Consider the following 16,163-nt stretch of genomic DNA (forward strand, 5'->3'; position numbering starts at 1 on the left):
CACATTGGCCAGTCTGGCTATATTAGTCGTGGTTACTCCAGTGGAAACGTGCCCCGACACGTGTTTTTATCAAACCAAAGATCAGGCCCAATAAGCAGCTTTTCAGAGCCAAGAAAAGCTTACAAGGCGTCACGTTGTATGGAACAAATGGCTCCAGTTTACCTAACGAGGGTCACAGAGTCTGAATATCCTCCAGGAACAGGCTGTGCTCAGCTCTGCTTCCTTCAACCTGCCTTGCAAACAGCCAAACAGCCAGACAGCCAGACTGCCGAAATCACATCGTGCGACTGTAAGCTCTCCAAGATACAAGCATGTTAAAAAAAATATTCTGCAATCTATCAAGTGAAGAGTCCGCAACCCAAGAGAAACGTCCAGAATAATGTCCAACTCTTAAACTACGGTACAATCTAGAGAAATAAATTATCAGAGTTCCAAGAAATAAGAGATAAATGTACATCAAGATGACAGTTTCTGAAAAGGACAAATGATATCTACAGCAAGAGAAATCACCGCACCAGAGATTCACAAATGAGCTGTGACCAGTTCTAAGAAGTGTGCTGAGGAGCTTCAAACATGCACCACAGTGGGAGCACTACAAGCAAGCTCTTGTGAAGAAACTAGGGTTAGATCTGGATGCAAAACCGAATTCTATCTCAAAAGCCTATGCCAGTTTGCATACATTGAATCCAAAGTACAGCACCTTCTGACACCACAGACCTAACCATAGGTGGAAAACTACTCATGCAGTCACTCCAATTCAATTAATGTTTTCCAACACTAGCAGTTTATGCTACCAGGATCTCAACATTCCCTTCCCTTCTGTGACACATTTGTACTGTTTGTCATCTTGTCCTGTGGAACTTCCTGAAATGACATCAGGAAACTTAGAGATGGATAGCAAAAGGAAAAGGCAGTTTGGACAATGTCTGCTGCTCACTTCCTTTTGTGCAGAGGATGGAACTCAGAGATTTAGAGATAATCCCTATAGGAAATGGTCCCTGATAGGCAAACACCTGAAGGTTAATTCCTCATAAACTGACAACAGTGCAACCAATTAATCTCTGCAAATATTATCCCTTCACTTGCTAGTGTTACATCACTGGAAGTGGCTAATGAGGTTTCTGAAGAATCTAGGGACAAGTAGCTAGTACTTTTTTCAAAGCAAGAAAGGAACTCAAGTCTTTACTTGGGTCTTAGACAAAAAGGCTCAAAAGAATTGTCTGGTTTACCTTGGTTAATTACGGTCTGGGTAAATCATTAAAAGTCATCAAAAGTCCAGGAACAGAAGACAAAAACAGGCAGGTAGAAGGACAGAGAGGAGAAGGAGCAGAGAAGGAAGGACAGGAATAGGGAGCAGATACAGGAAGGACAAGAGGATGAGCAGCAAGTTGCAAGGGAGAGGAGAAAGAGGGGGATCCTTGTTTCGATCAGCCTTTAAGACCAGATTCAAGTTAACTATTGGCGCCTTGTTAAGTGAGCTTTCCATTCTGTTGTTTTTAGGAAACTCAGATTTCCTGTACTTAGAATCCCCAAGTTAAAAACGGCCTCTCCTGTTAGTGGAATAGGGAGACAGGTTTCCCATTCACTTTGTAGAACTGGGATTTATAGGGAGAGAAATTAAAATCTAGGTTATATTCTGTTTGGTGCAGAAGGCAGGTTCATCTCCATTTTGGGCCTGTTAGATGCTACAGTATATTGGATTCGAATACTTGGTAGCAGTCTGGGGTTCTTCTGGTTGGTCAGGATTTAGGCCTTCAAGACACCTTGTTTGTAAACAGTGTGACGTGCATGTTGTACATTTGTGGTGTGTGCTTTTTATTTTGTGTTGCATCATTATTAATACATTTTTAATAACCTGGTTTAACCTGGTGTGCCTGATTTATTACTCTTCTCACCAGACAAAGAACTCAGGTACCTGTAATTATACCAACCACTCGGGTATATTCTTGGCAAAATATTTGCAATTTGGGGGTATGACTATTTATTTTAATTATTGATTGTCCTGCTCTGACATTTTCTGTAATATTCCCCATTTATAACAGTAGAATTCCAGATTCAAGTCTGGCATGTACAGTACATAAGGACACATTTGGGAAAATTAAACCCATCCCAAACATTGCAGCTCCCACTGTTGTTGAAGTTATCATTTTAATTTCAGTCAAACTCCAGTGTCATTGTTTAAAGAAGAAAAATGAAAACAAAGAAGGAGTGGGCAGGCAAACGGGTGAAAAGCTAGGGACCATTTTGAACAGTATAACCTCAAAGAGCTGCGATTCTTCTGATGTTGACAAAATGGTATTTTCTGATGGACAAAGAGATTTGGCAATGCTTAGCGGCAACATGACCAATAAAAGTGAAACAAAATGGCATGTATGCATTCCGAAATCACATGACTTTCTTTAAATCCCCATAACGACACAGCTGCTAAAAAACATTGTTTTTCTAAATTGCTTAGACTGTGTGAAAGGGGTTGAGAAAAAATTGAGAAATTTCCAGCACTGCTATTTTTTAAAGCTTCATAATTCTATATGTACACCTTAATCTGCAATGTACCAAGACCAATGTAATAATGATGACAAATGGCAATCACAGTAACTCTGTTTACACGTTCACTGTTCTTAATTTGCGACTGTCAGAGACTCACAACCAATGACCTGTGAGTCTCCCTGGATTGCTTGATGGATTTTAAACGCAGAATGGGGCTCATCTCCCCTCTCCCATAAACAAACTAAAGGTTGTTATACTTTCTGTCTTAAAACCTAATCATTTTTCTTTAACACTAGTATTTTTATTTTACATTTAACGTTAACATTTTCTTTAATGTGACTTCATCTTTAGAAGATTTGTGTCCTGCAAGAGCATCTGCAAAGTGGTGAAAGAAACAGATACTGGTCATCTCTGTGCCCATTCCTCTATACAGCATTAAAAAGTGCTTTGGATTCTGCAGTGTTCTTTTAAACAACAGGATAAGCCTGAGTCTCACTCGAGATTCAGGTGTTGGTAGGCACCCAGCGCATTTCAGCTCTGTACTCCAGGGAACATGTTACAGAACTGCTTTGCTGGAGTGATAAAGCAGTTTTGATTTTTATTCTTTATTTGACCTGTCCTCCCCTTGTAGGGTATGCATCTGTTAACACAGCTGGGTCATGGCTTTTTGGTGCCAAAACAGACATTTGCAATAGGGGAAAGAGAATCCCTTCCCACAAATCAAGGCTGTTTAGATAACTGTATTGTGTGGTTAATCAGCTCTGCAGGCAAAGAGACAACTACAGTGAGACTGCATATTGTGCATGTCTGTTTATCTCTCGTCAGGCTGGATAATACTGAGGTTCAACAGGGCTCCAGCCAATATGGCAAAAATTGGATAGGTAGTATCAAACTTCTTAAAAAGACGGTTACTAATTAAAGGTCCGGGGAACACAAAAGGAACAAGAACATCTTGTACATTAATATGTGGTTTAGATATGGGTGATATTATTTTATGTCTATGTAAAGCTACATAAGAATACCTTGTGATCGTATATTATAATAGATATTATAAAACAATATTTTTTATCCTAATTGTAAAAGTGCTGATGAAATTTGGTTTTAATACTAAACAACTCATCAGAGATTGTGATATCAGAGATATTGAAATCTTTGTGAAAGAAAAACACCCTCTTATCTAAATAAAACAGAAGTTCTAAAAAGAAAATCTTTCTTTTTTGTTCCTGATATAGGCCTATTAATTCATGATTAAAATGCTAAGTCCAGAATAAATGTGCTTTATTGTTAAAACACATTTCTAAATAAAAAAGGACCAAAAAGGTTAATATAATTAAGCAAATGCAGCCTTTTATTCTGATGCAGTAGCAAAGATCAAAAACAACACCCCCACACACACAACCCTGACACACGGTGTGGTGTTGTGATGTTTCCCACTTTCAGAAGCATTCTTGAGAAAAGATGGTATGATAAGGTGGCGCTATAATTACAGCTGGTCTAGACAGTCTCAGTCATGTGTCTTTGAAGTGAGCTGCTCAGCTCTCTGGCCAGCCCTCCCCTCCACACATGCAGGTGGTGAGATCTGGATAGAGATTTTATGGGTCAGGACTGAAAACATGGCTGGAACCTCAGTGAGTTTGGCTAGATCGGGTATTACTTTAGTCAAAGACAAACCTACATTACCGGAAGGGGTTTGAGACATTTTAGACAAGAGGAAATACGGAAATTCAATTTAATTTAAATGGGGGGGACATCCAATACAGGATTTTATTCCAGTAAGTGGTTTCAAATAAGCAGCTGCAATTACGGAAACACCAAAAATCCTTTGGGTTTGTTCCACGTACCGTATGCTGTAGAGGGGATTTTCAAAATCATGTAGCACAATTGTTTTACACTCATAGCACAAAGTCCTGCCCCAGGTTGAAAGATCTTCCTCATTCCCTTTTTAAACATTGAAGTCCTTCTTCTCTTATAGCTGGCCTGCTGCTCCCTGAATTATGTAACTTCTGCACAGAAAGCTATTTGGCCTATTGTTTCTCCGATTAGACTCAGTGGTTTCACTTCTGTTTGGCCCTGGTACCCCTGTAACATGACACCTCAGCAACAACGCCCCCAATCTCGTGACCCAGCTGTAGTTTAGTGAGTCAGGGAACAGGGAATGCTCTTGACACGGCATTTGGATTAGTTGCAGATCTAGGTCACGTCTTACTTTCAGTTTTAACCTGCTGCAGCTACACGAGCTCTTGGAAGAAACGCTCTAACCAAGTACAAATCATTTCTCCGTTTCATTTCCTACCCATTTCTCAAGAACGTTCATGCAGCGCTTCCGCGTCCGGCCGAACGGCCGTGGAATTTCCAGCTCTTGAAAGCAAAGATGCCACTTTGCAGCGAAGTCCAGACAACTCACCTGTTCTTTTCCAATTCGTTGTGCGTAGACCTGGAGGAGTTCAAAAACAAAACAAAAATTAGAACACAAAGTCCACAGACGCAGCCCCTAGCACAAAAATAAAAGCCAGAGGAACAGCATTTTACCATGGCTTCACATGTTAAGAGACAATTTAAGACTTCATGCATGCAGTGTCTATAATACCCACAATCAATCCTCTGGCAGTAATGCTCCTTCATTTAATTTTCACATGTATTTTGCATGGCTCCACCTTGTGCAAGGACCTAAATGGGCTTATAGGTGCACCCCCTGCATTACACAAATCCCCCCAAAAACCCAGTTTACTGAACCCCCGTGCAACTTGTAGGCTCTGTACCAAACAGAGCACTGTGAAAACCTTTCCACTGCACTGTGAGCACAGCTGTATTAAACTCTCCAACAGCACGAGCTCTGCAAACCAGAGCAGTGTTAATAATGTAAAGTGAAGCAGCCGATCCCCTAAGAGCTTCTTTGTATGGTAACATGATGAAGGATAACAAGCACTCCTGATGGTTAAATGGCTGGGTTCTATATAAACTCTGGCTCCGCACAGCAGGGGTGAACAGCTCCCAATGCCATGTGAGCACTTATTTTTATTGCCAACTATTAATATCCTGCCCCTTTTTTTTCCTGAATCACGCAGCTGACCTGATGGCATGGTGTTTTGCTGTACGGAAAGCCTTCAGAGCTCTTCTTTCTTCAGTTAAACATCCAACATTTGAGAAGGAGTTCTAACCTGGCACTGAAACAGCCTTTGACCTTTTCGAGATGTCATTATTGTCTTCAAATAAGTAGGTGTCATCCACTGGTAGCATTAGATTGTAGGGTCAGCAGACAAATAATGAGAGTGCATGTTTGATACAGCCAATTAGAGGAGCCCTATTTTTAAAGGGAGGATCACCCTGCCGAGAATGCATTTTAGATAAGTGTATAGAACTCTGCCTTCAGGAGAATTAAACACTCGAGTTCTCCTGATAATCCTAGGTTTCATTATACATCTTTTTGACTTATGCCACACTAAGTCACACAACACATAGCATAACTGACCAACCGCAAAAAAAAACAAAATATTTAACAACTGACTATTTAACTTCCCTTTACTTAAAAAAAAGAAAGTCATGAAAAATCCTTCAGTGCATTCTCACCTTAAAAAACGTGGGACTGCGCGTCACTTCCGACTCAACCAAGCTGGCCTTTTCCCTAGGAATGACCATGATGCAATCGGCACTCTTACAGGTGCTGCATCAGCATTTTAAATCCCTGCTATGGTTTTTGCTCACAAGATAACCTTCCTGACTTAAGACCACAAAAAAACTCAACCACAAGCATTAACAAAAGAGCCAGGATTCTATGAAGCTGCAACCCTCATCTGCAGAGACGTTATTAATACACTTGCAAACACAAAGTGTGTAAATTAAACAGCTGTCTAAGTGTCTGGAGACTGACCTCCCCAATATAAAGACAGTAGCGGGGAGTCGTCAAGGGAGAGATCAGAAAACAGAAAAAAGCCAGCCGAATGCATGAGCGTCTCCCACCGAGATGAAAGCCTTCCACTTAAACCCTACCCAGCACAGTGGGAAACAGTCAGGAGACAGCAGTTTAAAGACTGATCTGAGGTCGCCAAGATTACAAACGTGGTAAAAAAAAAAACCCAACTCAATATCAATGTAAATCAATCCGGAATTCCATTTCCTTTTCAAGCTCAATTCTCTCACGGTTTTGGTGGTGGCACAGCAAATAAATAAACCACACGAAGAGCGGAGGCTCCTATTTTCAAAAGAATAAGGGTGGAATCCATTTTTTTTTTAATGAGCCATTGGCAGAGCTACATTCATTTGGCGCTGTATTTGTGCATGCAATATTTAAGTGATGCTTTGCCAGTTTGCCATTTCCTTTCAATTTAGTGTGAGTAAGTGAAAATTAAACCTCAAAATCGAGCAACAATAGTAACACATCCTTTCCTTTATTATCTTAATACTTTCAAGCTAGAATTCCATAAGCCATCAACATAACAATAATAATGAAGCATATTCTTCAGTGTACCTATTCAAAAAGGGCTAAAATATGTTTAAGGCCTTCATTTACCTGCTCTTAGGCCCAGAAACCTGCTGCAAATCTCTCATGCTCTGTGACCTTGGACAAACAACTTAATCATCATAGGTTTCATTCTAATAATCTCACTACCACCAGCCCACATATCGGTACAAAAATTACTTCTTCTCCATTGAGTAAATGCATGTAAAATGGTAAGTATACTCGTAGGCTATTTTAAAGATGACAATTTGGAACACAGATGGGAATATATCTAAGACTATCCGACGTTAAATTTACATATTATTTGGCAGTAAACACGTGTTTTCACTCTCCCGTTGTATGAACAAAACGCACGAGGAAGCAGACAATCATTTCAGCAAGACACATATAGCTACTTTATAAAACCTTGTTAAATCCATCGAATGATACAAACAATTTAGCATCAGACACGGAAATCATCTCGCAGTATCCATCTGACGAGCCAGGCTCTGGCGGAGAAGACACACTGCTCCTTCGCCTTCAGAGTTAGATTTTATTCTAGTAAAGCTCGTACAGTACAGGAGAATCTTTCGTTGTTTTACTGCCAAAATGATCCCGCTGGTGATTTTTTTCTACTTTTGTTTTAACTGGATACTGAAAACTCGTGTACTTGTCACAGGAAAAAAAAACTCGAGCGCGCCTCCTCCCGCAGTGCGCAGCCGCAGATACTTTGACAATCAGCTGATAGAAACCACCTAGGGCTCCCCTCCCCCACTGTAAAGGGAAACCAATACACAAGATCGTCGCATTATGGTGGAAAAAAAAGTTTTTTTTAATTACTGTAAACATATTCAGGTTACTTTTTGTGGTCGACTTTGCTTTTAAATGTAAAGCTAAGCAAACGCAGAGCTGTTAGCAATATTCATTGCCCTTCCGTAAGAAAAGAGCGTATTATGTTAACACCTGAAACCCCACTAAACACAGTATATAAGCATCTGCATTTCTCTGACAGGATATCTCACCAAGTAAGAACCAATAATAATAATAAAAACAATAATCACTATAATGAGGAAAGTAAGGTTGGTTTAGGCATCAGAGTGAATCATCAGCAGATGTTCATCTCGAAATCAAGAATGAAAATGCATTTAGGATCCGTCGACACCAGATCGCCAAAAACGAAACCAAAAACTGGCGGAGAATTACTGTAACGCGGTTTCGCTTACCTGTTATGGTTGTTGCTATATTTCTTATTCCTGAATTTCCTTTGTCTCTGGTAGCTTGTGTTCTGAATAGAAGGAAACGTCGATGCATATCCATGTTCGCATTCTGCGGGTCGAGAAAAAAAAATTTAAATGAGAAGCTAAATCAGTACAATAATCCAACAAAGATGGTATTCACTGTGTTTGCTGTAATATCAGGCTCGCGAATCGAATCGATAAAGTTTTTCTATACCCGTGTGCACACATATTTCCATGTGTAACCCACAGTCATCTTAAGATAATTATTACAAATTTGATAGAACCCCATTATAGAACATCCAACCATCAGGGATTCATTTGCCATTGTAGAAATACATTTATCTAAAGCTAAAGTCTCTCTTTCTTAAAAAAAATATTAAAACAGCACATACACAGACACGATGGATATGAAATTACAATTCCCCTCGTCATTCTGCATAAAAAAAGAGACAACCTCTTTCTCCCCGGACTCTATACATACCTCTCTCCCTGCGCTCTAAATATTCCGCAGCTTCCAGTAATATCTCAATGTTGATCAGCTGCACAGCTGCCATCCTTTTGTACCGATAAAAGTACGATCCGATACAAATGTCAACAGAGTTTCCTCAGAGTATTGCTTTAGAATTAATACAGTCCTTATTTTCTTTCTTTCATAAAGAATGCGACTATTGCTTAAGTCGAGGATTTTTTTAAATTATCCGATTACGAATATTACTTCTAGTAAGGCATCAAAATACAAAAGCATAAAAGACAGCTATAAAGCGTACAAAAATGATATAAACGATATAAAATTTCCCCGAAAGCCCAGAGCCTGCAAAGTCTCTACTGCTTCTTTCTACTCCTCCCACAGTTTGTTTACCTGGCTTCACAGCCCAGGGGAGGAGAATCCAACTAGGCTCGCGCGCAGCTCTATGGGAAATGTAGTTCGCGTTGAGGACATTTTTAAAGTGAGCGTTGCGTCCTATGATGTTTGAACTCACAGACCCCAAAGTGCGTTTGTACTGATGATGCATAATGGCCTTTTAATCATCGCAGGTCATTTAAAACTTGAGGAGTTTAGACTTGAGGATTTAGCCGATTTTACTGCTGTCCTACTTAAGTTTATTGTTGATACACAGATGACAGTCACTTTTCTTAAAATGTTTTCGGTGGGTTAAAAAAATGCGATATGCATCTCAGAGAGGCCGAGCCATATGCATGCTCATACATTAAGTCTCTTCAGCACATAAGACTGAAGACGAAGTCATCCAGTTTATCTTGCTCATTCAGTTACTAATTGATCAGAGCAACCTCCTTCTTCAGAAAAACAAGCTCAATACTTCCTTGATGCCAGATGTATCTGATTTTACTGTAACAGCTTAATTTCTACCCATATATCCTCTATTTTCACCTTTCTGTTGAGAAAACCGGTTTTGGTATTGACTTCACTGGCGTATATATTGTTAAAAACGTATTGATGAAAAAAACGTTATAATGCACGTACCCAAGATGCACTTGCAATTCAATTTAAAAGGTTTATCAGCAGTATGTCTAAACTCTAGTGGTGTTCTAAGGTTCTCGTGATTTACCTGTTAATAATGCCACAATTACACCGTTCTGATTTCCCTATTCCCTAATACGGGACATATCTTTTACTTTAAAATCAGAGCAGGTTGTTCCAAGCCTACATATCCCATAAGTCCATGCTTTGAACACGTTTTCCAGCCACAAGAGGCCAGGCCCAGCAACACATGACGTCAATAAGGAAGAGGAATTTGACTGGAGGGCTACGTCAGTAAGTACGGCCACGGACCTCTGGCTGGACCAATCACAAGGGTCGAGTTTGTATCCATGTGGAAACCATGTGAGACACCAGCTAACACCAGGAAGCAGAATAAATTGCCGCAGGAATAATACGATATTAAAATGGCTTCATGGAGTTGATTGAAGGCTATTGTTTTGGTTACTTATGGTTATGTGCTGCGTTCTTACTTCTTCCAATATAATTAGATACGCACATAAAACAAAGCTAAATTTTTAATTGTGTAACTTTAAATTCTTTAACTCGATTGTTGGTTTGTATGTTTGATGGTTATCTTAAACACGCTCAATTTATTGGAAATATAGAAAAAAATAAGATAGAAGAATTACGTAATCTTTGGGGGAGGGTGGTAACGGAGATATTCCTTTTTAAGTATGTAAAGTACACCCACAGTGCTATCTTTAGGACTTTTCATCTGAAATGTTCAGAATACTGCATTGTGTAGAAATCCGTAAGACGCATAAATGACGACATCAGTTAAGGATGACAGATATTAATAGCAACAGGATACAAAATTATTTGCGTGAGATTGTAAAACTCGGTCTGATTGGTGTAATTTCGTGTAGGCATACAAAATCAAATGCTTACATCGTATATCAACGCACACCGATTTCAAGTGCATTTAGAAAAGCTACGAAACCTACGGCCTTATGTAGTCCGTGAAGGAGCTTAATGTTTCAACCTGAGCGTAATGCTCCTCATGAAACACTTTATTCCGCTTTTATAACGAGGCTTCCTTGTATAGGCCAGCGTTTGTTGTATTATTGATGTTTACAAATATTAAATAAGAATGGCTATTATTACTATTGTATAGTACAATTCAGCGTACTACTACACTATTAAATTCCAATTGCGTACAGTCTCTTCTTGCGAGTCCAGCAGTATAATTACTGTATGTAAGCATAATCCAATGCCAAGGATAGAGATTTTCTTAGAATGAGGTCTCGTCTTAAAAATTATTGAGTTAGCATTTTTTAACGGGTACGATGTACCACTAGTGAAAGAATACGTTTTCCCTTAGTCAACTCAAACGTGTGGTTCTGGAAAACGTCTTTCTCCGTAGCAGACACGCCATACCATTCAAAAGCCAGTGCCTTACAATTCTTTCTGGCGCATGAACGTTATTGAATTAGTCACCGTCTGCTTGTTTTGCAGAGTGGTATTCATTCTCAAGTTTATTGGGGCGTTTCATCGCAGAACAATAACTCTATTTAAAACATACGAAACCCCCGAACTCAATTTATTCACAGTATCTGCTTGCCAGTTTGAAAAATTATGATGATTTGATCTCATTACATTTAACTTGGGAGATTCTCTATGTGTAGCAAAAAGCTATTTTTATGTTCTTTGTCCTGTATACATGTCTAAAGTTATTATTAAAATGCACATTTAGTTCATAAATATTCCTTTTAAATCTGTAATCCAGTATGTATATTTTAGGGAAAATATAGTGGTCTTTCTGTGTAAAGTGCCAACTTTTTCACTCCACATTTCTTTAAATAGTTTTTGCAGCGTGGATGCACTATATATACACAATAGAACTTCAAAAACCAGGAAAAGAGTTCTTTAGACACGTATATATAAAACATTTTAATTCTAGATTATTTAAAAATGTGAAGAAAATCTTATAACACTGCGTGGTTCACATCTAGTTGTAAGTAGTTCTCTGCTCAACTGAAGTCCTTTGTTGTCTGAGTCGACTGGTATCATGACAATTCAGTTTTCCTAAAACCTTGCCAACAATTTAAAGTCCCCTTTCCAGACACAAACACTTACTTCCATTTTTCTTCTCGTTATTTTCTATGTAACTTGCTGCCTCCAGCAAAACTTGCACATTTTTCAGAAAAGTGTCGATCTGGTCCATAGCAGAATCGTTGGAGCGAAATATGTCGAAAGGACAGCTAGACATCTCGCTGAAATCTTGCTGATCCATTGATGTCTCGGATTCGAGAAATACATCGTCAGGTTTAAGCTCTCTCTTTTGCCTTTCACTTCTAACCATCTTGATTTTGCTTTAAGGGAAATCGCTACTGCTTGAAAGTAAATCTTTGGTCAGCTATTCTGTTGTGCGGCTTCTTTAGAAGGCGATCATTGAATGAAAGGTGAAATCTATGGATGGCGTCTCCAGTCGCTGGCTTCTAGGTCCCTGTGCCTGAAGAATACAACGATCCACGTTGTAATCCACTGGCCTAAACTCCTCCCATAGGCGCACTGAAGTCAAGCATTGGCGCCTTGCAATGTCATTTAACCGCCCTCTTCACGGCGTGTTGATCTGACGAAGCCGGCTTGAGAACCTGAGTCGAATATTATCTACTGCTACAGGGCACCCAGCAGCTCGAAGCTGCTTTTCACATTGTAAATCGATTGTTCCTGTCAGCACCACCTAATATGTGCTAAGTCAATGCAGTCAATAAAACTAACCCACGGTTTATAGAGAGACACTTTGAAAATAATAGTGAAAGGATCAAAATAATAATGCCCATTCCTCCCTGCCCCTGAACACAGACTCAGAATTATACATTTTTTGACCTAACACATTTGTTCACCGTTTCTACTCCGGACAGCACTTTCCTCTGGTTAAGTCAACCTTTAACCCCACTTCTTACAGAACTAAAATAACAATGGTATTTCCCCCTTATACGGCGGTTTTCATTTACACACAATGTTGCCAGACCAAGCCTTAACACTTACTGTAAGGAAAACATTTCAAATGTATCTGATTCCCCTGCAGATTCAATCTTGTGCCAGATGTATTTCTTATACAATACACCGGAACAGTTGAAAGTTTAAAAAAAATACAAGACCTGGTAAATTTCCCGTCTTTCTTTTCTTTGTTAAGTAATATGCATGTAAAATAAATATTATTACAAACTGCAGATGTGGAAAGCTACAATAACCGTTTCTAGGATTTTTATACAGTATCACCGTCTGCGAAATCAATTAAATGTTTAGCACTTCAATGGGCAGCCTTGAGTCTGTAATTTCTACTAAAAATAGGTCCCTCACTTTTAACCGTCTACGTTACCTGCTCACCTTAGCCTACCGTGTATAGGTATTAGAGTCCTTTGTGACTCCAGGAGGGCAGGCGATATTGTATGTGATGATAGAGTAACCCTTCACACTGATAGCTTTGGACTGCTGCTGTTTCCTCAGGTTGAAACACAGCAGGTGAACAGAGGTTATCGCTGCTCACTGCCCCCTTTTAAAATGTATTGAGAGGTGATGATTCTCACCTAATTTGCACTCTTTTCACTCGATTAGGTCTATTTCTAAAACAGTCGTTTAACGACACGTTTACGCAATTTCGCGATATTGTCATGTAAATGACATGTCGATGACAATGATCTCAATGACATTAATGTAAATTTTCTTAGCTTCTGACACAGTACAACGTGGTTTTTGAAAACACGTTAAAAGAGTCTGTAGTGACATTTTTAGCCGTATGATCAAGAACGCTGATACCAAATGCTTTAAGTTACCGAGTCTAACTGAATATTTAATGTTCTCACTTTTAATCTTCCCCTTTATTTTGCTGTGTGATTTAAGCTGATTATTTATTAATTTATTCTATGGTGCCGATGCAAGTTTGTTTACTTGTAAATAAATCTAAGGTTTTCTAAAGAAAATTAAATAAAAGATTCAAAAAGTTTGCATCTTAACAAGGCGTGCACAAAATCAAGCCCAAAATAAAATATCTTTCACTCCCGTTTACAATTAGGAAAAGCGGGAAAGACATGATTTGCCTGACGAAAACCAGGAAAACAAAAAGGAAGAGTGGATTGATCCACACGGGCCATTTCCAAAGGTCTCTTGACTTTCCCAGCAGGGCGAGGTTTTTACTCATTCAAGGGCAGAGAAAAACGGCTCAGTCCCTTTATGTCCGACGCCACTTCAAAGGCTCTTCTACAAGCTGCTGCTATTTGATGTAAAGTTCATTGAAAGCTTGGAAGTTCAATGTACAGAAAGATCATTGACATATTTTCTGACACCAGAAAAAAAACGAGATTCCTATGATAGAAAAATAAGACTTCCAGTCAATGTGCAGTACTGAGACACCCATCTGGACAATGAAAATTAATGAATGGTACTTTCTTCCTCATAGAATTTGTTGACTGCTTTTTAAAACCATTATCGTAAGATGTGTTAGGAGGTATTGTAAACCTCATGCCTTAACTCATGCACTGACCAAACACGATCGTTCTCAAGACTTTGGAGTTAGTTAGGGCACAGGGAGGTTTTGCCATTCACCCACAAGCTTAATTTCCAGCTGTATCTTGTTTCCAGCTGCAACATTTCAAATGGACGCTGTCTCTTTGTTCATAACAACTAGACTAAGTGTAAATAAGAGATCCTGGCAAGCAGTTCAAAACCCAGCCTTTCCCAGTCCTAGGAAATCACTGAGCACCTGTGGCACACAAATGTTTTGGATAACCATCCCAAAGGATCTTTATTTAATCTTCACAGTTTCTTCACAGATCACAGATTGAAACATTTTAAATCAGGTGTATTTTAGCTGTAAAAGCTGTAGTATTTCCTACTCTATTGTTGTGCTGAATTAAAATAAATACTAGAAGTATTAGTCACAAACTCTCAAAGGTCCTTTTGAGGATCATTTGAAATGTTCCTGAATGACTAGATTCCTTATATATAATGACATGGTGCTGAAGAAAAAAAGAAGAAATTCTTTCAATTTTTAAGATCTAGTTCAATAGTTTTGTATTATTTATGACTACGTGGTTATTAACTGAGAGTTTGCAGGGGATGTTTTGTCACTGCAAATACCAATAAAACAGCCAGAGACATCCCCCAACATGCTCGATTGGAATAACTTCAGAGGTGTTGACCTCTCACTACATGATTGAATCCCACCATGCTATTTATGACCTGGTTCCTTTTTTACTACCTTCTATAACAACATTTCAAAACTATGTTTCATTCATCCATTTCACCAGAACAAACAAGACCATAAAACTATAGCTCATCCTCTAAGAAGAGAGAAGACTAAATAAAAAGGGTTATTTTCAAAGCAATTAGGATGTTTTCTATGTAGGTAACATGATATTCTGTTTTTTAACCAAACATACAGTGATCATTTACTTCATCTATCTGTTTCCGAAGTTTTTTTATTCATTTTATTTTATTTCTACATACAAAATAATTCAAGATGTAACTTAATTCACACACAGCTGAGCAAAAGCACTAATTCATAAAAAAGCATTAGTGAAGAGAGTATACATTCTTCTCTACTGAAGAAAAAAACACAGACTATAACAAACAAAAATGGTAAAGAAAAACAATATCCCTATATGCTACTTCTGGCAATATTTGCATTGCAGCAACACTTTAAAGAGATTTCAGAGCTTGTCATATTAATTTCAGCTTCAATGTTCATTTCATTTTTCATATAAACAACAACTAATATGGCTGGCAAAAAGTCATATCAAGGAAGTTCCAATTAAACATTCAAATCAAACATCAAAATTAGATGTATTGATTTACTGTAATATACAGTATAATAACTTCACAATAGCATTTAGTAATGTTGATTTGATTAAATACAGTAAGACAATGGCTTGTCTTTAGCAGAGCTCACTGGGGCAAAATGATGAAGACGTGAAGACAATGTGTTTTTAATAAAAAATGAAAATACATTTTTGTTTTGAAAGAGGGAAATTTTAATGTATTCACCCCTTAGGTATTTGAAACTGCGGTATGAGCTATGGACTTTCACATTACTCACAGTTTGCTCCCTGATATGCTGTCATTTAACTTAGAAGTATCAGAAGTGTTGAATGTACCCGACAGTGGAATTTTAGACTTGCAAACCATTCATTGTATTTAAGGCTTCAAATTTAAAGGCTGATAACATTTGAGTTAAACAATCATGCAAAGTATGTCATTGCAATGTTATCTGCCCCAAAAAGACAAATCACATTTATTTTAATACACAGTGTTAACACAAAATCATTAGAATGGAAGTTATATTTGTTAGAGAAGGCAATTCTTGTACTACTAAGGGTTTACTCCTCTGCATATCTACAAATTAAATTTTTCTGTATGACTTCTGGTATTGAGTGGTAATTCAAGGATATTCTGATAACTGTAGTGGTTTTTATGAATATAGACACAAATATATAAACCACAGTGACTCCCACATATATAATGACCATTCTAACTCACAGCACACTTCCTATTTAACTGC

General features: G+C 38.4%; 1 protein-coding gene across 2 annotated transcripts in view; it reads right to left on the bottom strand.

Annotated features, from left to right (window-relative positions):
• mxi1 (max interactor 1, dimerization protein) overlaps window positions 1–11,963 on the bottom strand; it is a 28,629-nt gene extending 16,666 nt beyond the window's left edge. Inside the window, exons 1-3 of one of the 2 annotated variants that reach the window (XM_088915988.1) lie at window positions 11,738–11,963; window positions 8,146–8,248; window positions 4,892–4,921 (exon numbers count right to left, since the gene is read on the bottom strand). In XM_088915988.1, the coding sequence (XP_088772114.1) occupies window positions 4,892–4,921; window positions 8,146–8,248; window positions 11,738–11,963 (359 nt within the window). Of the gene's footprint in view, window positions 1–4,891; window positions 4,922–8,145; window positions 8,249–8,641; window positions 9,018–11,737 lie in introns of those variants that run through there. The other variant, XM_088915987.1, reaches the window with a different exon arrangement.
• Window positions 11,964–16,163: the final 4,200 nt, after the last annotated feature.

This window comes from Atractosteus spatula, chromosome 5, assembly GCF_055471065.1.
Source record: "Atractosteus spatula isolate fAtrSpa1 chromosome 5, fAtrSpa1.hap1, whole genome shotgun sequence".
Lineage (NCBI taxonomy): Eukaryota > Metazoa > Chordata > Actinopteri > Semionotiformes > Lepisosteidae > Atractosteus > Atractosteus spatula.